The following is a 25,099-nucleotide window of genomic DNA, read 5'->3' as shown; positions in this document are numbered from 1 at the left end:
GCTGGAAGGAATCTTGCAGAGCTTCAGAGGCTTATCTAGAGCCAGCAAGTCCCGAGGTAAGAGTCATGTTAGAATGAGACAAGTTACAGTCTTTTTTTAAAAAATCCTCTTGCTTTTTGCATAAGTGATTCACCATTTTCTGCTCTTGTTGTCTCCCACTCATAGATATTTTTGCAAAGGATATACCTTTTTATTTATTATTAGTCACAAACCATGGGTAATTCACTTTTTAAATTGATTGCTGTCAAAGTGCTGTGTCAGCTACTACGACCAGTCTCCAGCCAGCACAACAAGGAACTCTGTGTGACCTCAGTGCGGGATCAGGGCATCACTGAATTCTGATTGGGTGAATCTTCCTCTGGTCCAAATGGTCCAAATACCAGTCGGGGATGCTCCTACGAAGAGAGCAGGTTATGGTTACTCTTCTTGTAAGGAAGTCACATTCTGTATTTTATAAGGTATATAATAATTTGCTCTGCTCGGCATTTATCTGGTCTATGTGAATATTCAACAATGAGTAGTTTTCAGGTTTCTACAGATAAAGCCTCCACAAATCCATTTCCTCTCAGTTTCAAATTCAATCAAATGGCAGTGTTTAGCTAAGTTCCGAGACCACATCTGTGATTGACTAGTGATGCCTGCCATGTACCCAGAATGGGGGAGCGAAGCAGTCACCTGGTTTGCAGATGAAAAAGCTAAGCTCCCAGAGAGGACAGCTGCATAACAGCAGAGCCAAGATTAGGATGTCTCCTGACCCCCAACCAGGAGCCCTGCAGTTGGACAGACATGGGTCTGTATCCTGCCTCCGCCACTTCTCAGCTGTGTGGTGTTGGAAAGTGACCCAAATTTGCTCATGTGTAAAATGGGGATGATAGCATTTAACCAGCAAGGTTATTGAGAGGACTAAACTGTTCAATGAATCTATGCACTATTTCCCATGTTGGGGTCTGAAGAACACATGTTCCCATCTCTCAAATCTCTGCCCCAGCCTCCACCCGCCCACCCAGGAATTGCCTCTACTCCCTGTGGACCCCACTTCCTGTGGCCGATCCTTTCCATGTAGGTAGTTGTTAAAGGTGCAGACTGCTGCATTCTAATTCCATGACCATAGTCACTTCAGCGTTCCAGTCCTGGCAGATACACAATGAAGGCATAAAAGCCTTCATCACGCTGATGTGGGAATTCAAGGAGTCAGTAGCAATAAGGTGCTTCATGAGGCTTCAGTAAATATCAGCTGTGCCTATACTATCAGCCCGTCTACAGTCAGTCTCTCGGGCGCATAGTGCTTCTTCTCGCAGGGTCAGCGTGAGGACTGAAGGGGACGATATTCTTGAAAGTGCCTACTCCGTGGCCTGGCACGTAGCAGGTGCACTCAAGCTGGCAGGTGTTCTTCCTGCTCAGTCACTACGGCTTTTGCTTCTTCCCTCTGCCATGTCTTCTGTTTTGACCTTGTTGTTGAACTGTCCCTGGAGCCGGCAGGGACGGGGGATGGAGCTACTCCACGGCTTCTGTGCTGCCTACAAGGACATGTCTCCCCTGACACCCCATTGCAGTCTGTGACTGATCGGTAGATTTGATTTTAGCATTTTATTTGATTTTAGTATTGTTTAAAAGGAGCACAATATAATCATTTGTGAACACACTAAATCATTCGGCAGGATTCAATAAAAACATCAAACTGAAAATTATGTCTCGAAAGCAGGCTCTGACTTCCCCTCCATCTGGGTGGGCAAGGCGGAAGTTTGCAGTTGTGGGAGGTGGAAAAATGAGTGGGAGATCACAGAGTCTGGCTAAGAGGTAGGGGGACCTCATGGTCACCTGATCCTAGAAACTGGGACCTCTGAGAGTGTAGTACCCTTAGAGTCCTGCCCCTTACAGATGGGACAGAGGAGCTCAGAGAGGTTGAGTGGCAAGCCCAAGGTCACGAAGGAAAACCTGCCATTGACTAGTCCAGGACTCAGATGGAATTTGGTGCCGAGCCCACTTCAGTGCAGAGCCTATGGGGACGACAGAGTGGGCCCTCTGCTCCTGTGTGACTTGGAGAGGGCAGCCCCTTGCACTCGTCCTCTGTACTTAGGCTAGGAGAAAACAGGATGGGGCAATTCATTCGATAAACAGTTATGAAGCACCTACTATGTGCCAGACCCTGTCCTAGAGGCCTGAGATCCAGTGGGCAGGGAGAGATCTGGGTACGGTTGGAGAGGGGATGCCAGTTAGGACAGGCACGTGGGACCAGCCACCAGACTGCCACCTTGAATGAAGGACCTTTATAGGTGCTTCCCTAACCTAAAGACAACAAACACATGTAAGCACTGTGCCAGGTGCCAGGCCTAGTCTCATCTAACCCTCAAAGAAGCCCTGTGAGTTGCAAATTATTAGCTCTGTTTTGCAGGTCAGGAAGCTGAGGACCAGAGTACTTAAGTAACTTAGGCTGTCAGTGATAGCGTTCTGTTCTGCCCACTACCCTTCAGCTGTGCAGGCTGGGGGAAGAGGCAGGGGACAGCCCCCTCCCCACCCCGGGATTTGGGGACATCCATACTATGCTGGCAGAAGTAGGGCTTAGGCAAACGGGAGTCCCGTTTTACTCACCTCTCCAGCCCCAGTGCCCCCACAGCAGCATCCCAGCCAAGGACTGAGTGTGGGCTGCAGACACAAGGAAAAGGCCAGGGAGCTTGGCAAGGTAGACCCACTGACTCCCTCCGTGTTGTTCAAACAGCAGACAGGCCCGTGGGCAGCTGTGCTAACTGCAGCGCCACCTGCTGGCCCTCCTCGGGATCTATGGGCTGGGGACGCTGGGAGAGCCCGTGACTGAGGAACAGCCCAGTATGTCCCCAGGCAGGGAGGCAGCAAAACACAAGCTTCTCTCTCTCGAAAGTGAAAACGACTGTGGACAGAGGCCTCGAGACAGTGGAGCAATGAAAGGCAAGCACCAGAATATTCAATCACAAAAGTGCTGAGTTCTTTGTTCAGTTCATAAATTTCAGCAATTATCCAAAGCCCCCGTTTCCATGGCACAGTGGAAAAGCAGGGTAAGGGAGGGTGAGATGTCAAGTACGTGCAAGAATACTTCGAGGCTCCATCCCGGGCGTCTCTCCTCTCTCCCAGCTCCAGACCCCTAGATCCAGCTGCCTCTGGTCAGCAAGAGTCCTTATCATAATAAATCCAACTCAAAGTAACTCGATCAAAAAGGGCGGAGATTGCAGGTCTGCAGAACCGAACTGTAGGCGAGCAGAGGCGTTGCTGAGCGGCCTGCTGCATGAATGAAGGGGCAGAGAAACATGAGGGAGTTTTTAGGTGATGGGGCTGGGCCCTAAGTCTTGGTGAGCACCTGCCGGCTGCAGGGCATTAATCTCATTTGATCAGACAAGGGCACTCACAGCTGGGGTGGGGGAATTACCAAGGTCACACAGCTGGCCCATGAAAGAGTGGCGTTCAAGACTCTGTCTGGCTCCTTCCACTGCCTCCAATCCTCCTAGGAAAAGAATAGATTTAGGATCTATGTCCAATATGATAGGACATAGAGACTTAAGAGGCCTTAAAGCCATTTCATCCACTGCACACCCAGTGCCTGAATCTCTCCCTTCCCATCCCAGCCAGGGGTTCATGTCGCGTCTACTTGAACACTCCTCAGGATGGGGAATTCACTCTCAAGACAGTGATTGTATTATTGAATCATGCTAGTAGGTTAGAAAGTTGAGCCCGAATGTATCCTTCATTAGGATTAAAGTAACGCATGTAATGTGCCCACCACAGTGCCCGACATCAATAAATGTTATCATCGTCTTCATTTCCTTTACTACAGCTATCCTTGTATCTGTCTTTCCCTTGGGAAGCCAGAAAACAAATCTCATTCTTCCCTGAGACAGCCCTTCAGATATCTGAAGACGGTGCTTCAGGGCCCCTGAGGCTCTGCTTGCCCAGGATAAACAAATACTCCATCCCACTTTCAGATACTCATTGGTAAGCAAGAGTTGATGCTGTACGTGCTGTGATTTTCCAGCTGCTACAGTGTGAGTCTTCAGAAAAGCTGATGGAACAGGTGATGAACCAGCCACAACAGGGTAGCCGTGGCAGCCGTGGCAGCCGTGGCATCCGGGTCGTGACCTCTGCAGCAAAAGGGATGTGGTTGACCCTGAACAGACTTTGGCTCATCACCGTCCCAGTTTTACCAGCCACATTCTTGGTTGACCCACTGTGGGAACCTGTTTTAATAAGAGAAAAAGAAATGAGCCCCCCCTCCAGAGTTCATTTATATCATTTTAGACCCGTCGCTTTGCCAAAAGTCACGATTAGTTTTTCCCAAAGCCAGTTTGGGGGTTTAATGATCCAATACTGAGCAACATAGGGGACCCAATCCATTCTAATCAGAGGATACCTCCTACCCCCAAACTTCCTTATTTACGGATGGGAAAACTAAGGTCCAGAAGACAGCAGTGACTTATCCAAGGTCGTACAGGAAATTTGTGCAAAATCCTGGCCAACTCATGACCTCCAAAGAAAGATGAAAGAGTAAAGCAAACCATGAGAAAGGAAGAAGAAAGAAACCATGAGATTAAAAGAAAAAGAAAGGCTCTGGAAAAGTCCTTCTTGGAGTGTTTCTCCCTCCCACCCTCCTCCCTCCCTCCCACCAAGTTACTCTAGAGACAACGTAGTGTGATAAGCACAAGGCCAGAGTCAGAAATTCCCAGGCCTATCTGCTGGCTCTGCCACTGGGCAGGTTCGTGATCTTAAACGGGCTACTTAACCTTTCTGATACTCAAGTTTCTCATTAATAAAATGAGAATAGGAACAGCAAACCTCAAAGGAGTCCTGTGAATGTTAAATAAAATAAGTATAGAGGCTTTCAGTTCCCAGTAATGGTGGAGCAGCTTATATCAGACAAACTCTCCTGAAAAAAAGCAATTACAAATTCTGCACAAAATATTTTAAAGCTACTATTTGGTGGCACTGGAAAGAGACGAAAAGCAGGCAGAAACTGGAAGATACACAGCCCTTGAAGGAAGGGAACCACACTGAGTGAAGTACACATTTATTGACCTGACCTCCCCCGGAAGGCACGCCAAGTTCTAAGGGAATCCTGGGGATAGAGTTCAAGAAGGAAGCAGCAGCCGTTGAGTTAAGAAATCAGAAGTCAGAGTTCAGGGTTGCCTGAAAGGCTAAAAAACTGGGAAGAGAAATCCTAAAAAGAAGGGTCGCCCCCAGATGGGGAGTCCCCAAACTTTTTATAAACCTCCCTAAAGTCCTGGCCTGAACCTCAAACTTGGTACAGATGGGGAGAGACTCCAAGAAGGTCAGGAGAAAAACAACTGTTGAAAGAAATGGGCAGTGATTTCAGCAGCTGCCAATGGGGGGAGACAGACTTGAAATCCAAGTCCCACCAAGTTGGAGAGACTTGATAAACACCTCAGACCTTCCACCAAAATCCCAGAAAAGTCATTCCTCAGGAGTTAAGATCACATCCCAAAACAAAGAGCTACAGTCCAGAATGAAGGGCAAAACTAAAATACACCCACCTATAAACAAAGCCTAAACTGTGCCTCCACAAAATCAAAGAGATTCACCATGAATTTAACTGCCTCCTAGAACAAAACCCAACACTATTCAGTGGAAGATAACTGATCCAGAGTCACTATAAAGAGTTATTCACAATGTCCAGTATACAATTAAAAAAGACTACGTCCCCCATATGTAATCAAAACCTACTAGACACATGAAAAAAGAAGGAAAATATGAAAAGACAAATAAACAACCAGGCGAAACAGATCTGCATATAGCCTATGTTGGAATCAGAAACAGCAACTTTAAAATAACAATGATAAGCATGTTAAAAAATTACAGAAAGAGATGTAAATAATGAGAAACTTCTAGACAAGATATGAAAAAAATTTTTAAAAGGTTAACCTACACCTGAAATATAATTACCTGAAACAGAAAAACTATTGGCTGGGGATGATCAGAAGACTGGAGACAAAACAATAAATTAACACCAAACTTGAAGGCCAATTAACGGAAATTATTCAAATGAGACACAGAGAGGGGGGAAAAAAGACTGGTAAAAGTGAACAGAGCCCCAGTGATTTGTGAAACAGTATCAAGCAAACCAACATGCATATAAATAGGATCCCAGCAAGAACAGAGACAGAGAATGGAGAAGAAAAAATAATTGAAGAAATATTGTCTAAAAATTTTCTAAAGTTGTTTAAAAGCATCATTCCACAGATTCAGGAACCTCAGTGATCTCCAAGAAGGATAAATACAAAGAAAACCACATGTAGGTATGGCACAGTCAAAATCCTGAAAACAAAACAACAACAACAAAATCTTAAAAGCAGTCAGAGGAGAAGAGAGGGAGCAATGAAAAAATGATGACTGATTTCTCATCAAAAACAACAGAGGCCAAAAGACAGTGGAATATCTTTGAAATGGTGAAAAAAGACACTTAACAACCTGGAATTCTATACACAGCCAAAATGTGTTTCAAAAATAAAAACAAAATTAACACATCTTACAGATAAATGAAAACAGAGACTGTTTGCCACGAGTGAACCCATACTAAAAGAAATGATAAAGTTCTTCCACCTGAAGAGAACTGACAGCAAATGGAAATGCAGATCTACACAAAAGAATAATGAACAGCAGGGGTGCCTGGGTGGTGCAGTCGGTTAAGCATCCGACGCTTGGTTTTGACTCTGGCCCTGATCTCAGATTCGTGAGATGGAGCCCCACATCAGGTTCCGTGCTCAGCATGGAGTCTGCTGGAGATTCTCTCCTTCTCCTTCTGCCCCTCCCACTCATGGTCTCTCTCTCTCTCTCTCTCAAATAAACAAATAAATCTTTAAAAAAAAACCATGAATAAACAGTGAAAATGGTACATATATGGTTAAATTTGAATATGTTTTCTTTCTTATCTTGACTTCTCTGAAAGTCAGTGGGCTACTTAAGGCAGAAATAGTAAGAGTATACTGTAGTGTTTATAACAGATGTAAAAGTAAAATATATGACAGCAATAGCATAAAGGACAGGAAGGGATGTAAATAGAATTTTATGAGGAGTGGTATTATATTAATTCAAAATAGATTCTGATACGTTAAGGGTGCATATTATAAATCTTAGAGCAACCACTAAAAGTAATAATACAAAGAGGTATAAATCAAAAACCAATAGAGGAGATGGAATGATCTACTAAAACAATACTCAGTTAATCCACAAGGAGTCAGGGAAGGTAGAACAAAGGAAGAAATAGCAGTGGAGACAAATAGGAAACAAAGAGCAGGACTGTAGACTTCAACTCAACCATATCCAGAATGATATTAAATGTAAATGTATTAATCCCTCCAATTAAAACACAGAGATTGTCAGGGTAAAATAGCAGCACTCAAATAGGCTGTTTACAGATGTACCTTAAATATAAAAATATTCTGATAGGTTGAAAGTAAAAGGGTGGGCCAAAAAATTAAAAGAATAGGAAAAGATAAGTAAGCATAAGAAAGCTGATATGTCTATATATACAAAGTAAACCTCAAGACAAATTATTGCATGAGCTAAAGAGAGTTATTTCACAATGAAAACAGAATCAGTTTCTCAAGAAGATATCATGATCTTAAATATGTATGTGCCTAATGATAAAGTTTCAAAAATGCATGAAGCAAAAATTGATGGACCTAAAGGGAGAAACAGACAAATCTATAGTCATTGTTAGAGATTTGAGCACTTCTCCTTCAGTGATTGACTAGACAAAAATTCAGTAAAGATATAGAAGACTGGAGTAACACTATCCAACAACTTGACCTAATTGCTTTTTATAAAATACCTACGCCAACAATTACAGAAGACACATACTTTTCAAGTGCACATGGAACATTCACCAAGATATACTAAATGCTGGACTATAATTCACTCTCAGTAAATTGTATAGGAATGAAACCATGAAGAGTATGTTTCCTGATCAAAGCATAATTAAATTAGAAATCAAAAACAATAAGGAATAAGAGGTAACACAAGTTACCGATATCAGGAATGAAAGAGAAGACAATACTACCAATTTTGCAGACATTTAAAAAATGATAAGAGAATATTATATATAAGCATATGCTAATAAATCCAAATACTTAGATTAAATGGACAAATTCCTTGGAAAACAACACAACAAAAACACCGCAAGAAGAACTGGAAAGTCTGATTGTCTCTAAATCTACTAAAGGAATTGAATTCATAATTAAAAATCATCTCTCTCTCTCACACACACACACACACACACACACACACACACCATCACCAAGTCCAGATGGCTTCACATTTAGGACAGGAATGATACCAAGTCTACACAAACTGAGAAAATAGAAAAAAAAGAAACACTTTATAAATTTTGTATGAAGTTAGCATAACCACAATACCAAAACCTGAGCAAGCATTACAAGAAAAGTAAAATAAATTCAATATCACTCATGAGCATAGATGAAAAATCTTCCACAAAACATTAGTAGATCAAATACAAGAACATATAAAGGGAATAATAAATCGTGACCATGTGGGGCTTATGCCAGAATGCAAGGTGGGTTCAGCAGCTACGGACCAATCAGCATCAATCACCTTATTAACAGAATAAACGAGAAAAATCAAGGGATCATCTCGGTAGAAACAAGAAACACATTTGGCAACACTCAATACCCATTAAAGATAAAAGTGCTCAGCAAACTAGAAATAGGGGGAAACTTTCTCAATCTGAGAAGAGCATCAAAGAAAAAAAATATGCCTAACATATTTAATAGTGAAGTAATGAACCCTTTCCTCCTACGATCAGGAACAAGGTAAGAATAGCCTCTCTCTTCACTTTTTTTCCAACGTTACACAATATACAGTTTCTGGCCAATGCACTGAAGCAAGAAAAAAAAATAGAGACCAGAGAGGAAGAAGAAAAATTCAGCAATAAAAAGGAATGAACTACTGAGACATGCAAAAGCATGAATGAATCTTGAAAACATTCTGCTGAGAGAAAGAAGGCAGACACAAAAGAGTACATGCTGTATGCTTCTATTTATATAAAATCCTAGAGCAGACACGACTAATTTATGACAGAAAGCAGATCGGTGATGGCCTGAGGGTTGGGAGGAGACTGCAAATCGGGCATTTCTCAGAGTCAATAGAGATGTTCTGCATTTCAATTAGGATGGTTGTTACCAGGATGTATGCACTTGTAAAAATTTTTTCAGTTGTACATTAAAATTGATGCATTTTATTATAAGTAAATGACATCTTAATGAGGGATTTTGAAAGCAGGAAAAAAACACACCATTCAGAAAATGAAAACGTAAGCCACAAACTATAGGAGGTACAGAGAAAATAGTCTCAGTACCCATATCTGACAAAGGACTTGTATCCAGAACATACGGAGTCTCTTACAGCTTAATAATAAAAGTAAAAAGTAAGCAAGTTTCTTTAATGGGCAAAAGACTTGAAGAGACGTGTCGCAAAAGATAATATATGAATGGCCAATTAGCACTCAACATTGGGCTCGAGATCATCAATCATCAGAGAACTGCAAATAGAAACAACGAGATAGAACTATACCCCCACAAGAATGTCTCAAATTAGACATAGGGACAAAATCAAGATTGGGCAAGGATGCGGCGTCACTAGAACTCTCGTTCGCTCCTGGTAGGGATGAAAGGGAGTTCAACCACCGTGGATAACAGTGTCACACTTTCTATAAAGTTATCCCTAGACCTAGCTGATGAAGCAGCGATTCTACTCCTAGCCATTGACCTGAGAGAAATTAAAATACCTGTCCGAAACCTGAACTGACTTGTATATAATGTTAATAGGGACTTTTCATAATTACCAAAAACTGGCAACAATCCAAGTGCCCGTCCTCGGGTGAACGGATGCAGACTGTGGTGTATTTATACATGGAAAACTATTCAGCGATTTAAAAAAAAAAGAATGAACTAATGCACACGACCATGTGGATAAATCTCAAAAACATTATGTTGAGCAAAAGAAGCCAGGCACAAAGACGTGCTTAGTGTAAATGTTCATTTATATGAAGTTTGAGAACAGACAAAGACAACTTATGGTGGTAGAATCCGTAACAGAGACTGGCTGGGTGGATGGCGGTTGATTGGAAAGGGACAGGAAGAAACACTCTGGGGTGATATCTGAGGTCTTGGGGCGCCTGGGTACCTCAGTCAGTTGAGCAGCCAACTCTTGAGCCACTCGGGTTATGGTCTCAGGGTCCTGGGATCAAGCCCTGTGTTGGGCTCCACATTCAGCAGGGACTCTGCTTGAGAGTCTCTCTCTCTCTCTCTGCCCCTCCCCTGCACTCGAGCTTTCTCCCTCCCTCTCTCTCTCTCTCAAGTAAGTAAATAAACCTTTTTTTTAAAATGTCTTAAGTCTTGATTTAAGTGGTAGGTATACAGGTATATACATTTTTCAGAATTTGTTGAACTGTGCTCTGAAAAACGTATGCATTTTATTGCTTTTTTATTCTTCAATTTCTTAAAAAAGATAGCTATAAAGGACTTAGCTTGGGGCTTAACACATAGTAAGTGCTCATTGCCATTAATTTCCCTTATCCTTCACCTCCCCCATATCCAGCAGGCACGTCTCATAGGCATGACAGCGTTCTATGGTCATCGGACCTCTGAAAATAAGAATGACATTTTTCCCATAGGAGTTGGTCCACAACATGACACTGGAGAGTTGCTCTAGTCTGGGCCACGGATCATAAATAACCCTGATTACGCCATTTCTTCCTGGCTCCTCCTGCAGGCTTTGGCCCCTAAGCCTAGGTCTAGAGTCCCAATGTTCCCAGCCAAGAGGGTAAGAATTTAGTTGGGTCATTCCAAGGGACTCAAGATGACAAAGTATGGAAGTAGAAAGACACGTGGCACGTGTAAGAGACTTTGAGATCAGCATTTATGGGAAGGTTACAAGACAGGAAAACTAGTATTGGAGTCCAACGCTGAAAGCCTATGAGGTCAATGGAGTTAGATCGGCATGCAGGAGACACTCGATAATTGTTGATTGAATAAGTGAATGAATGAGATCCTGGGGCTGTCGATGCTGAACCTCCGGGGCTGACTGCTGCCCCCACCTTCCTGTCTTGCAGCTCACGTACCTGCCCCCACCCTGGGGCGAGTGCCGATCCTCAGAGATGGGACTCGACTTCTTTCCTGTTTACAGTATCACCGCCTGTCGGATTGACTGTGAGACCCGCTACATCGTGGAGAACTGTAACTGCCGCATGGTGCACATGCCAGGTCAGTGCCAGGGACTGCCTGGGACCTTCTCTGCACTTCGCACCCCAGTGGTAAACACCGTACCCACTCCACGAGGATCCACAGGAACTCTGTTCTGGGAAGGCTAGTATTTGGTCCCAAACACTTAGAGGGCAGATAGAAGCATTCAGACTAGCAACCAAGGCAGCATCCTGGTGTCCAGAAGTGACCAGATGTTTGAAGAATGCTCCTCCCAGCGCTCAATATGTTTGCTAATTGTTCGCTGCTCTTACCTCCTAGAGTTCAGTGTCCAGGTACCTGAGTGCTTACAATTCTTGAATCTTGTTATGGTACCTGTTCAAACATCCAGGTGTCTATTGCTTTCCTCCAGATGGCTCCCTTCTCGCCTCCAAATGTCTAGTACTCTTTCGAATGAGGCAAAAGTCCATCAGCTAGCAAATAAATGTGCATGTGCTGACATTTCTGTTGTCAGACTAACAAGGCATGCAGCCATCTCATTAGATGATCTCATTAGCGATGGTCAGCTAATCAGGAGCAGAAGTGCAGGGGGTGGAGGGTGGGAGGGCTGATTCGAGCATGAAGAGTTTGGTATCACAGCATAGGAGGAAGAATGACAGGCTGGAGGCAGGGACGTTGGCTTCTAATTCAGATTCCTCCATTCACCTGCTGTGTGACCTAGCACAAGTTACTAAAATTCTCTGTTCTTACCTTCATTATCTTTAAAACACAATCATTAGTTTTTATGAAGATAAAATTAGGCTAAAATATGAAAGTGCAAAAGTCAGTGGTCCTTGTATTAGCACATGGGGAGAGGAAACCAAAAGTACTATTGACTGATGACCCCCTATGTATTGGGAATGTCGCTGTGATATTTTATGGCCACTATTTCATAGTTGTATCATACTTGATTTAAGTTTATTTAACTAAATCCTTATATTGGACGTATAGTTCATTATAAATTGTTTTCTGTTATAACCAATGCTAAGATGAACACGCTTCTAGACAAATTCTGAATTATTCCATCAGTCATCAACAATTTTCCTACTAATCTAAATATATAATTGTTGATCTTTGAAATTGCCTCTGAGACTCCCAGAAGACAGAGCAAAAAGAGAAACACACCAGTTACATTGTTACTGTTGGAAATGAGGAAGCATATCAGCTCTCCGCTCTTGAGAAAGGTGCTTGGGGAAATAGCAAGAAAAGGACATTGTGGTAGGTTTAACTTTAGCATTTGGCGAAAGGAAAAAAAGTGGGGGGGTTCTGGATTTCTAGAGAGACCAGGGAGGAGAACAGAGCACTGATGAATGTTAGCTGCCTGATGCTCAGGCTGGGTCGCAGCCAGTGAGGTTCCCCCATGGAACCTGAGCCAAAAGCAAGCAGTAGATTTTAATCATTACACTCATGACACTGTTACTGGCCTCTCAGTTACTAGTGTGGAATTAAGGGCAGAGCAAGAGGAGACTTACAAAGCAGCCCTTGCTCACAGACAGCAGAGGGGTGTGGCAGAAAGAGCCCTGGCCTCGGGGTCAGACTGACCTGGGTTCAAAGCCCATCTCCACCACTGCTAGCTCTGGTGTCCTGGGAAGGCAGGATACTTAAGCCTCAAGTCTCGCCGGGGAAAACAGACACAGTGTTTCCTATTTCATGTGTGTTACAGGCGAATATGCGCTCCAGACCTAGCAGGTGCTTTCCACCACCTCCCTGCTATCAGCCACCAAGGCTTTCTCACCTATCACCCAACTGAGCTGGTTGGACCAGCACAGCAATCTGGGAGAAGTTAGCTAGGCGGACCCTATTATTATTGCCTGCCCAGGCTCACAGAGCAGAACGGACCCAATCCCCTGGCTCTGGGTGCGCTGTCCCCCAGCTGCCCTCAGGCAGCTCTGATGGGCGGTTCCCTTCCATGGAGGTTCCCTTCTGAATGCCCGCTGGGGATGCTGCCCCCCCCCAGCAGGATGCACTCCCCTTCCCCAGCCCAGCAGGAAGATGTTGCTGCCTGAGTACCTCTCCCTGTGTCTCTTCTTTGCAGGGGATGCCCCTTTCTGCACTCCTGAGCAGCACAAGGAGTGCGCCGAGCCTGCCCTAGGTCAGTACTGGGGGACAAATGGAGTGGGGGGGGCGCTGAGATTGAGACCTCAGAGGCCTTCTGGGTATGGGAGAAATGGGGCAGAAGGGAGAATGGAGGAGGAGGAGAGGCTGACCGGGCAGGGCACTGCAGGGACAGCAGAGGAAGGTGGAGAGGAGAAAGGACAGAAGCGTGGGGAGGGAACAGATGCAAGGATGCAGGCAGGCGGATGAGGGCTAACCAGGCACTGAGGGAGAGAAAGGGAGTAGAGAGGTGCGAGAAGAGATGGGGAAGGGTTCAGGGGGAATGGAGAGCACTGAGGAACTCAGAGGAGGGGACAGAGATGGAGAGAGAATGGACGGTGGGCACCAAAGGAGATGGGGGAGAGGAGGAGGGGGTGGCCAGCATGCATTTCCCCCTCGTCCTCCTCCTACTGGGTGCTTGTAGGTTGGAATATCTGCTCGATTCCCCCACTGGAAAACTTCGGGTGCGGGAGATCCCACAAACAAGCTACAACCCCAAAGCTAGACCCACTCCACATGCCTGCCTCTCTCTGGACCTGGGAAGTGACTTATAATCAAGACAAGCAGAGAGGGTGTTTAAATCATATGGACTCAATTTCATTCAGCAGCTGCACTTGCTGGAGCTAAGCGGGGGACAGCTCTGGACTCCTGCGTCCAGATGCTTCCAGAAGGACTGGTGGGGGAGGCAGGGCTTAGAGGAGAGTGAGAGACTTCTGACGTGTACAAAGACATCTCTCTTTGGAGTACAGATTCGACAAAGCCCGTGGGTAACTGCGATGATCAGAGAGACGGAGGGTGGGGGGGAGGAAAGTGATGTCTTTAGCCACCCCGTCCTAAGAGGAAGAGGGGAGCTTGAAGGAAAGAAGTGTTCTACATGCAGAGAGGTTGCTTCTAGGGACAGGAATTGGGGATCTTTGCTTATGCCCTAACCAGCTAGGGAGGAGCCCCGGGTTTCAGATAAAATGGTCTCCCACGCTTGCCCCTTGACGGGAGGCCCACTTTGTGGATGAGAACACCGAGGCTAGGAGCAGAGAAGAAGGCTCTGGGAAGCTGAGGGCGCCAGGACTCCCTGGGGGCCCGTTCTCCAAAAGTGGTGCCTTTTCGACAATTTTTAAGGGGCAACATAACAATAAAGGAAGTTAAAGGAGAACAGGACCAAGAGAAACCCAGAAAGAGTGGGCACTTTTTTATGAAAGCTCACACCATCACCAACCTAGAGCCAAAGCCCAGCTCCCCTTCTGGCGGCGCCGTGTCCCTCCCTGGCCCGGGGAAGGCACCTCCTCCGAGCTCAGGTCCCTCGGCGGGAACCCGGGGACTCCGCCCCCACACCTGACTAAGCCCCGCCCCTCTCTCCCCTGCAGGTCTGTTGGCGGAGAAGGACAGTAATTACTGTCTCTGCAGGACACCCTGCAACCTGACCCGCTACAACAAAGAGCTCTCCATGGTGAAGATCCCCAGCAAGACGTCAGCCAAGTACCTCGAGAAGAAATTCAACAAATCAGAAAAATATATCTCGTAAGCCAAGTGGGCATGGTAGGCAGGGGCAGAAGGGATGGATCGAGGAGGAAGTGGGGGCCACTGAGGAAGAGGCCAAAGGGAAGCATTTGGCGCCATTTGGCAGACATCAGTTGAACTTGGCTGTGGCCAAGTTCTGTGTTTAGGACTCAGAAAGCAAAGACAAAAAGATGGTTAAGACACAGCCCCCCGCCTTTAAAGAGCTTGTAGGAGTTTTCCAGGGAGGCCTTGCATATTCCCTTCCCTCTGCCTGGGATGCTTTTCCTCTCACATTTTACCTAACTGGTTCCTCATTGTGCAGGTCTCCATTTAAAGGTCATCCCCTCAAACAGCTAAATGAGTGCCTCTCCCTTTATTCTTCTCTCCAAGTGCTCTGGTGTTTTCCTTTATAACACTCACCCAAGTGTATAATTCCATATTCGTGTGTGTGTGTGTGTGTGTGTGTGTGTGTGTGTGTGTGTTCCCCACTAGATTGCAAGCTCCCTGAAGGCAAGAGCCTTTCCTTTTGTTCTCTGCTGGAGAACGTCTGGCACATAGTTGGCATTCAAAAAATATCTTCTAACAGAACGAATGAAAGCCTTGGGAGAGGAGGTGTCCCAGGCAGAGACTGAGCAGAGAGGATCCGCACAGGGCAGAGAAGAGACCGGCCAGCGGGAGCCACGGCAGGTGGCAGGGGGGCGACGTGGCAGAGCAAGAGCAGAGCTGGCCGTGGGGTGGGGGACAGGGAGTGACTTTCCCCAAAGAGAATAGGGAGGCTCTGAAGAGCTTTGAGTGGGTGGGTGACAGCCTCAAATGTGTATTTTCAACCACTGCCCTGCAACAGAACATTCTACAAAGATGGAAATGTTCTGTGTCTGTGATGTCCAACCTGGGAGCCACTAACCACATGTGGCTGGTGAGCATTTTAACTGTAGCCTGTGTGACTGAGGAACTGAATTGTAATGTTTTTTTAATGTGACTTAGTTTAGCAGGTTTAGAAAGATCCCTCAGGCGGCAGGTGTAGAGGACGGAGGGGAAGCCAGAGGAAAGGGCGGGAGCCTGGGGGGAGGCAGGGGCCATCACCCAGGCAAGCGATGGTGACCCTTACTTTGAGCAGTGTGTCAGGCAGCCGTGCAGGGGGAGGAGGATTTGCGACTCTCTCACCAGGCGCACCCTCTTGCCGGCACCACCACCAAAGCCCGTCCTGGGGCAGCTCTGGCTGAGCGGGTTGAGAACAAGGGGCACCGAGGCCATTGTGACCAGCGAGGAGGGCGACAGGGAATAGGCGGGGCCAGGCGCCGCTGTTGAGCAGACGTCTGCCACCGGCAGCAACTTTTCCTGCCAAGATGTGTCTTGTTAACACACCCGCCTAAAGGAGCAAAAGGGAACCCCCCAGCCAGATACAGATTTGCTCCCTAAAAACTCTCTCTGCCCCCAGCAGCTGGCCGTGCTAGAGTCGGGGCCTCCCACTAGGAGAAGCTTGTTACAAATCCAAGTTGGGGGGCGCCTGGGCGTGTTGGACTCTTGGTTTCAGCTCAGGTCAAGATCTCAGGGTCGTGAGATCGAGTCCCGCATCAGGCTTCATGCTCAGTGTGGGGGTCTGCTTGAGATTCTCACTCTCCCTCTCCTTCTGCCCTTCCTCCTCATGCTCTCTCTCTCTCTCTCTAAAATAAATAAATAAATCTTAAAAAAAAAAAAAGGAAAGAAAAATCCAAATAGGAATGTGGGGGGCACTCAGGAGTGGATGGGGGTGCCCAGGAGGTCAGCTGCGGCAAGCAAGGCCAAAGAGTGAAGAGCTTGTCAAGAAAGTACTGAGCTCACGTGAGGAGGCAGGCAGACCCTTTGGGGGCCCAGAGAGCTGGACACCAGGCAGGACTTGTGGAAAGGATACAGAGGGAACAGCTGAGGGACAGAGGGGCACAGCTGATACATGCCCCTGGTGCCTCTGGTCTGTAGAGAGCTCTGGGCTGGGGGTCAGGAGTCGGTTCCAAGGCCAGCTCTGTCACTAACCATCTCTAACTTTGGGCCAGTTGTTGCAAGTTCATGGGCTTAGCTTCACCCGCTGTCAAGGGCAAAGCTGTGTCTGATGGTCCGTGTGGCCCCTAGGGTTCTCACCACACATGGTACTGAATATTCCCTCTGCAGAGAGAACATCCTTGTTCTGGATATATTTTTTGAAGCTCTCAATTATGAGACAATTGAACAGAAGAAGGCATATGAAGTCGCTGCCTTACTTGGTAAGTCAGTGTCTGCTGCGCTAATTTCCACCGGTCACCGCGGGGAGAGAGGGGGATGGGCAGCGGGGCAGGCAGGCAGGTACACAGATACGCCTTCGCAGGAGTCTGGCCTTTTCATGGACTAATTACTCCCCCGTCCCTGAATGAGAAGGGCTCCAGTGTGGTGGAGGTGTTCGGCCCAGTTCATGCCCCATTGTAGGCCTCAGTTTCCCCATCGACATCACGAGGCAAGGGAGCTAAAAAGTCTCTCAGGGCCTTTCCAGTGCTGCCCTGTCGGATTCCGTGGTCTTCTGTCCCCAGGCTGGAGTGAGCCCCGGAGCCACAGCAGGGAGAAGGAGCTGTCCAATGGAGGGAAGGCCGAGCTGGGGGTGGTCCCCAGGCAGTGAGGGCCCCAGATGGAACCCAACCTGGAAAGCTCCATGGCAGCATGGAGGCCAGATGTTCCCCGTAGACTGAGAGTCATTTGTCAAACACAAAAGAAGGGCCACACATCCCCAGATGTCTACAAACCTGACTGCCACCCCCACACGAGGTCACACCCACAACCCTGGCAGCATGAGCCCGTAATGAATGCAGGGAGTTCGTTTCAACCCCGCCCCACCCAGTGCAAAACCCACAAGACCCCTGAGGGTGGACGGTTAAAAGACCTGCCCCTGGGGCCCTTCTCCCAACTCCTGCTCACTCTCCAGAAAGGACATGGTGCTGTCCCTACGAAGAGAATTAGCTGCTCTTCTGTCTGGGAGCTGGGCCAACTCAGAGTGGTACCCCTGGGGGAGGCGGGCGGCAGGTGCAGAGGGAAGGAGACAGGTACAGAGGCAGACAGCTGCATACCAGCTATGAGAATGAGGGCATGTGGCCTCGCCTCACTGAACGTCCGGTCCCTCATCTGTAAAATGGGTCTAATAAAAGCACGTGATGAGTTTGTTCCGATGGTTAGCTGGGATAGAGACCCAGCCCGCAGAAGGTCCATGAAGAGTAGTTTCTGGTACCTGGACAGTCACCATGCCAGTTACCCAGGGCCCAGCTGGTGCTTCCAGACGCCATCAGAGCATTTCTGCCCTTCTCGCAGGAGACTGGGGACTCGGCCACAGCGGGGACCCAGCTGGGTTAACGTGGCTGTCATTTGGGTCTCGGAGACTGTTGTGGCCAAAAAGGACTGAGCCAAGAGACTAATGCCTTGGGCCCAAGGTAGAGGTCATGCTCCGGAGATGCAGACCCCCTCACCCCTCTGTCACCTTGTCACCTTCATTTCCTAAACAGAACTCAAGACAGGGCTCTTCCCTACCCCAACGTAGGCTCACCGTTCTCTCTCTTGCTCTCTCTCTCTCTCACACACACACACACACATGCACACACACTGAGGAGGGCCTGAGCTCTGAATCTGTCAGAAAGGATAGCTCATCTCCGCGTCAGCTGTGAGGATGGGCATGTCCCAGCATCGTGTTCCCCCCCAGAATAGCCTGCTGAGAGAACTGCGCCGCCATCTGTCCCTCCCGTGATGGGAGTGTGCCGCTCGCACACTCGGCCATTGGGCCCATCAGGCCCTTCCCTCACCGCCGTGCAGCCCGCCCTCCCCCCAGGGCACACCGCACATGCCCTCATGCCACACATAGCACACCCCCCCCAAAGCGTACACACACGCCAGTGCGAGCAGCACAGACCCACCAGCAGGCCACGCGCAGCAGAGCCACGTATGTGCGTACCCACTACGTGGCTGCAGACCACCACATACACCTGGCCGTGCACACAGACATGCTCGCGCGGCCCACCTCCGCCACACCACACTCCCACTAGCTTAGACATACTCAGCGTCCCTACCCTAGACATAAAGGGCCACCTGCCTAAAGCCATCGACAGCCAGGCGTGCTCACACAGAGCACCGTGACACGTAGCCCACACTCAGTCACGCTGCGTTCACAAGCACACACGCTCCTCACACCTGACACGTACCTCGGTAAGTACACACTCCCCAGTGACGTCCCCACCAAGGGCATGAGGGAGAGCAGGGGGAGCGGAGTGAGGGGAACCATTTGGAGCCCAGCTCCAAGCCCCGCCAGAAGGAGCCCCCTCCCCGCCCTCTCTGCCTGCTCACCTGGGACTGTGGTGGTCGGACTCCCCTTAGGGATGGAGAGGGCAGATGGAGCCAACAGAAAGTTCTCAGACCAAGAGGTCAGCCTGGGGTTTCCAGTAAGACTGGGCACCCACCCTGGATGCACCCCCTTTCCCAGCACTCTCCCTGCTCAGCCCAGTAGCTGAGAGTCATAGAGGCTCCAGCTGGCAAGGACCTCACAGTGGTCTCCCTTCCCCTCCCCACCAAATGCCCTCTGAAGGCAAAGCCACTGAGAAGGTCAGGGTTTAGCAAAGCCACGCAGCAGGCCGGTGGCCACGCTCCAAACTAAGGGCCTCTGAGCCCCCTGTTCTACCGCACTGCCTCTGGAGCAAAGCATTTGCGTTTTGGGGGGACCAGAACCCCTTGGCAAATAATAGCTTCTCAGATAGGGACTCTCCCTCTACAGATACCCAGGTACAGACATGTAACATTTTGCATTCGGTTTCAAAGGGTCTCCAACCACCTGCCACTCCCACAGGAGAGTTGTTCTCAAGCCCTGGTGTGTGAGAGACACGTGGGAACTTAAAAATCCTGACTTCCAGACCCAGCCTCAGAGATTCTGGTTTTATGGACCTGGGGTAGGTCCAGACATCTACACTGGGTACAGGTCTCCGGATTGAGAAGACCTAAAGACCAGTCAAGGAAGACTTTGGTCAGTGGGGCCTGTGTACCCCACAGCAAGAGCCCCTATTCTAGAAAAAGACCGAATTGAACATTTACCTTCAGGTGGGGGAGGGAAGGGTTGCTTCCTATGACCTTATCCCAAGGGTGAGAGGTGCCCTGAGTTGGCCCTGTAGGCCTTGTCATGATTTGGGGGGGGGGGCTCTTGGGCCATTGTTCCCAAGACCCCCACCCAGAGCACCCAACCTATGAGTCTTGGGCTAGACTGCCCTCACCCCAAGCAAAGACCACACACTTCTTGTCTCTCCTCCCAGCCCAGAGCCAAAGAAGGGTCCACTCCCTGTGGTCCTGAAGGTAACTGAATAAGCCTGTTAGCTGTGCAGTCTACTCCAGGCCCTCCAAGAGCCTTCGGGTTCGTTCCCATCACCACTGGGCACTGTGCCCTGAGAGAGGGAGTTGTCCAAGGCCTGACCCGTGCCAGGCGCAGCCTCCCCGTGGAAGGGGAACCGTTCCAAAGGTCTGGCTTCTGAGTTCATCTGTTCACCCCTTCCTAGAAGCGTTGTGACTAAAGCCAAACCTTTGATCTTTTCTCTCTCTCCAGGTGATATTGGTGGTCAGATGGGACTGTTTATTGGTGCTAGTATCCTTACAATACTAGAGCTCTTTGATTATATTTATGAGGTAAGCTTGGGGTTGCTCGTGGGGAAATGACCATATGCTGGGGCTCTCGTCCTGCCCCGATGTTCAGAACCAAAGCATGCGGGAGAGGATGGCCTCTTTCCACCTAGAGCCTGCTTTCTCCTCCCTGTCCATGGAGATTGTCTATCACCACGTCCTAGGCAGGGAGAAGGGGGGTGGGCCCAAGAGAGACCGAAGCCGGCTCCTATCCTCAGGGAGCTGGAAGAGCTGTGGGCTGTCCACACTCAAAGGAAGGGAGAGGAAGAGTTGGGAAGGAGAAGAGCCAAACCTGAGGCCAGCTCTGAGCCCCTCCCACACCAGAGCAGCTGTGGCGGCTTCATACGTGTGTGTCTGCACCCGCGCACAGCACACGCACACACACTGTTCACACACACTTCTGCCGCACTCATGTACATCACTCACACACACACATTCACACCTACATTCACACCACACACACGCGGGCACACACTCTCACACCTGCACTCCGGGTGGCCCGTCACCTGACTAGTGCCTGTCCTGGTGCAGGCAGGCTTAGGGAAGGGGCGTTTCCTGGCGGTCTCCATCAAGCCTGAGCAAGGAGAGCAAGGGCACACGGGTTTCTGGCCATGCACAGCCCGAGAGGGCTCCCTCAACCGGCAGCTGGAGCAGGGCTTCTGGAAGCTTCTCCAACGACGGCCGGCTGACCGTGGCTTCTGGCTCTGAGCGTCACGGTGCTCCTCAGCCTTCCCCTCCTCTCCCCCCCCACCCCTGCCATCTCCCAGAGTCCGGGGGGCTCCAGGGGCCCCAGAATTCCTAAGGGGATTCCTCAGCATCCCCAGGACCTCCTAAGTTTGGGTCCAGCAAGAGGAGCCTGCATATCAGTGTTTTGACTCCCAGAGGGGGCTGTCCTTGGCCAAAGCCCAGTGGGAACCTTTGCGGGGAAGTGGAGGACCCTTGAGACCAGGGCCCTCGGCCATGCCACACTCCGCCTCCCAGCATAGTGACCTTGTTCCCCAAACCAAATCAGGCCCCAAAGCGGATGTTATTCTGCTTTGTTTATTAATTTTTGTGAAGTAAAAGTTTTGCTGTATAAAGTTATGGAAATTCCATCATACCTGGGAACACGTTGAACGCCTTCCCTTTATTGCTCAGAATTAAATGTTATGGACTCAGGGGTGCCCTGATCTTATGGACAGACGGGGCTCTCAGGCCTCGGCCCCCAGGCCCGGCCTCGGGAATGGGCTCCCGGGCTGCACATGCACCCTCCGTCCCCAAGAGAAGACAGTCCCCCTGCCAGATGGGGCCCTCCTGGGGCGTCCGCCAGCCTCAGGCTCTGGCACCAAAACCTCACTTCAGCCAAAAGCCGGGGGAGGGTCTCCCAGAGCTGGGGGCGGGGCTGAGCCCTTGCACTGGTCTCCCAGCTCCCCCAGCCCCACCAACCCCGTCCCAATTCTCTTGCAGCTGATCAAAGAGAAGCTCTTAGACTTGCTTGGCAAAGAAGAGGACGAAGGGAGCCACGATGAGAACGTGGTAAGAACAGCACTTGTGCCGTGAGTTGCTCTGTCCCCCTGCTTCTGCGGGCTTAGGAGACCAGAGGTCAGGGCCAGAGCCCGGGACGCACCTCACCGCACACCTTAACTTGGCCCGTCGGAGGACACCCCCACTCAGCCCCAGGGCCCAGTGGCAAGCGCTGGGTTCAGCGATCCCAGGAGATGCTCGCAAGGCAAGGTCCGGCCTGGCCCAGCCGAGCTTGTCCCGGCCAGAGGGCTACTGCTCTCATCTCATGCCTTGGGAGAAGCAGGGAGGTTCTGTGCCCTTATTCCTCAGGGTAGTAAAATGCAATTAAGGGCGTCACTGGCGCTCCTCTCCATTTGAAGGGGACAGGGAGCTCGGGGGCCCTGCGAGGCTGGTAGCGGCCGTGTTCCCCATCATAACACCAGCGACTGTGTGCCAGGGACGCGTCGGGGCTGTGTATTTGAGGCACTGGAGGCCCAGAAGCCCCAGGTCTCCCGGCTGGTGAGTGTCAGAGCTGGACACAGGCTCCCCTGACCATGGATCCCACTCCACCTGTCTTTCCTCCAGCAGCCAGAGAGGCAGGGGAGGGAGGTCCCTCTTAAAGCCGGCTGTCCCCCTCCTTCCCAAACTCAGTCTGTTCCAGGCTTGTCCCTCGGCTGCCTGGTAGCTCCGGCTTTCCCCAGGGGAGACTTCTGCCCTGACAGCACCCCACCCACTAGGCGGCCACCCTCCCTGTCCCCCGCAGCCCGATGTCAGCAAATCCAAACCGAGGCCAGCCCCTTCCCCCGACAGGCCCCCATTTCTGCTCCAGACCCTAGTTCTCTCCCCACCTCCCAGGCTGGAAATCTAGGCTTTGGTTCCCTCTGGCCCCTACAGCCCTGTTGAATGGAAGACAGCGTGTCCGTTGAGGGGAAGGCAGGTGGAAGGGGCCCAGGCTCTGGGGTCCCTGTTCCTAGCTGTGGGCCTGAGCATCTGCAGACTTACAGGGACCTCAGAGAGCTGTCGTTTGGATTAAGTGGACCTTGCCTCTTGGGCCAGCAGCGGCGCCTAGTTTATAGTAAGTGCTCAGCAAGTGGAGGTTCCCTCCCCACTCCACCTCCCCTCTGCCCTCAGACTGTCTCAGAGTCACCGCCTCCCCTCTGCCGCCTCCCCCCCCCCCAGGCCCCCGTCCACCACCCCCCTTCCGCAGCCCAGCCCCATCAAATCTCCCCCACATTCTCTCTCGGCACAGCCTTCCTGGGCAGTATCTGCTCCCATCCCTCCCAGCCTCCAGCCCTCTGCAGCCTGGGAGTCACTGGGAAGACTCAAGGCCCTCCCAGCCGCGCCCTGCTCAGGGACCTGAGACTTTCCTCTGGGGCCAGCCCGACCCTGAAGGTCCACTGGGGAGCTGTGACTATTCCGGTTCTGGCTTTTGGGGGCCTCCCCTCTCCCGACTTGGCCTCAGCCATTGGCACCCCCTGCCCCAAGCCTAGCCACAGGCTCTACCCTCCTCCCCCCGAGGAAGGCCGCAAGGGGGACCCCCAGGATCAGGGCAGGAGGGGATATCCTCCTGCCTCAAAGCTAGAAGCACTCAGATGTAGCTTCGGGCGGTGTATTAAGGGCACGTCTAGAAGAGAAGTTCAAACCGGCTGCTGAGCCCCATCACCAGGGAGCCCTCTCCCCACCCTGGGGGCATCTAGGTGGGTGATGGTGAGGACTCTGAAGGCGGCAAGGCCCCCCCATTCCTGCGCCCCACAACAGCACACCGGCCCGTGAGATGTCTGGGGCAGGAACAGCTGTGCCCCGGGAGAGCCCACAAGCCCGGGGTGGGGGGCACGACTCCCAGGGCCTCGGCTGGGCTGCCAGCGGCATCGTGATGCGATTTTGCAGAATGAGTGTCAACACCCGCTGTCCCCTTCCCTCCAGAGCACTTGTGACACGATGCCAAACCACTCTGAAACCATCAGCCACACTGTGAATGTGCCCCTGCAGACAGCCCTGGGGACCTTGGAGGAGATTGCCTGCTGACAGCCCTTGGACCACCCGGCATCCCCCAAACAGACCTGGAGGCCCCAGACCCAGGCCAGGGGACAGCAGGCGCAGGTGGGATGGCCCCTGATGACAGAAAGAAGCAAGAGCCCCCTATGCACACATAGCAAACTCTGCCAAAACCTCGCTGCGGCCATGTCTGACATGACGGGTCCTCGGGCCCCGCCGTGCGTCCCTCTTAGGAGAAATGAGTCACACTCTGGAACTGTCCGAGAACCAACCTGCCATCACATCTCACTGCCAGATGTATAAAGCACCTGCATGCTCAGACTGCTCACAGCGCCACCTCCACGTCCGTCTCCGTACATGACTCCGCGTACTTCCCAGCGGCCCCTCTGCAGTCGCGCAGCGGGACCAGGTTCCGGCCCCGAGGTCACCACCCCGTGGTCACACTGGGATCTCAGCTGCACAGTTGAGAAGGAAAGCGCAGAACTCTCAACCGCGTCCGGTCCTTGTGTACTCTGTGAAGGTTCTGAACCTGCCCACAAACCCCTCCTCCCCCTCCCCGAGCTGGCCCGTGGGCCGACCAGGGCCCCCCACCCCGCCCCCGTCCCAGCGTCTGGTGGAGGCAGGGTGGCCTGGGCGACTCGGGCACTCATCCGTGGGACCCACGTCATTCTGCTGTCCCCGTGACCCAGCTTGTACAGTCCGATTCTGTTTCTTCTTTGGGGGGCTTGTTTTGTTTGTCTGTCGGAGATGTTTCATTCGGTTTTGTTTTTCGAATTTGGGTTTTGATGTTCTGAGGTTTGGTTTGATTTGGTTTTTCCATTTCCTCTGGCGTTTATTTATTCGTGCTTCCAGTCACGGTCATATTAAAAGCTGGTCTTGTGGAAAACGGCTGGGTTGGTGCTGCCTTCTCCCCCGTACTCAGGTCTCTCTCCCCAAACCCTTTCTAAAGGGCTGGGCCGGCCAGGTCAGAACCCGTAGATGATATCCACGTCAAGTTTCCTACACCCACGCTTACCGGTACAAAGTGGATAGAGGGTACGCACTTCTGGTCTATTCTATATCCCTAAAAACTATTGATTGCAACCTCGCGAACGATTTCGTGACCACTGACGGGTCACAGCGCGTGGTCTGAATGACACTGTCGCGGACCATAGGCA

The 25,099-nt window shown here is 50.2% G+C and overlaps 1 protein-coding gene across 1 annotated transcript in view; it reads left to right on the top strand.

The window, feature by feature from the left end:
* ASIC2 (acid sensing ion channel subunit 2) overlaps positions 1-24,817 on the top strand; it is a 1,023,862-nt gene extending 999,045 nt beyond the window's left edge. The window contains exons 4-10 of the mRNA XM_002912353.3: positions 11,108-11,258; positions 13,270-13,326; positions 14,690-14,843; positions 16,968-17,059; positions 20,392-20,471; positions 21,912-21,980; positions 23,871-24,817. Coding sequence (XP_002912399.1) covers positions 11,108-11,258; positions 13,270-13,326; positions 14,690-14,843; positions 16,968-17,059; positions 20,392-20,471; positions 21,912-21,980; positions 23,871-23,972 — 705 coding nt within the window. The 3' untranslated portion in view covers positions 23,973-24,817. The remainder of the gene's footprint in view (positions 1-11,107; positions 11,259-13,269; positions 13,327-14,689; positions 14,844-16,967; positions 17,060-20,391; positions 20,472-21,911; positions 21,981-23,870) is intronic.
* Positions 24,818-25,099: the final 282 nt, after the last annotated feature.

This window comes from Ailuropoda melanoleuca, chromosome 13 (genome assembly GCF_002007445.2).
Source record: "Ailuropoda melanoleuca isolate Jingjing chromosome 13, ASM200744v2, whole genome shotgun sequence".
In the NCBI taxonomy this organism is placed as follows: domain Eukaryota; kingdom Metazoa; phylum Chordata; class Mammalia; order Carnivora; family Ursidae; genus Ailuropoda; species Ailuropoda melanoleuca.
This window is presented reverse-complemented; position numbering and strand designations above follow the sequence as displayed.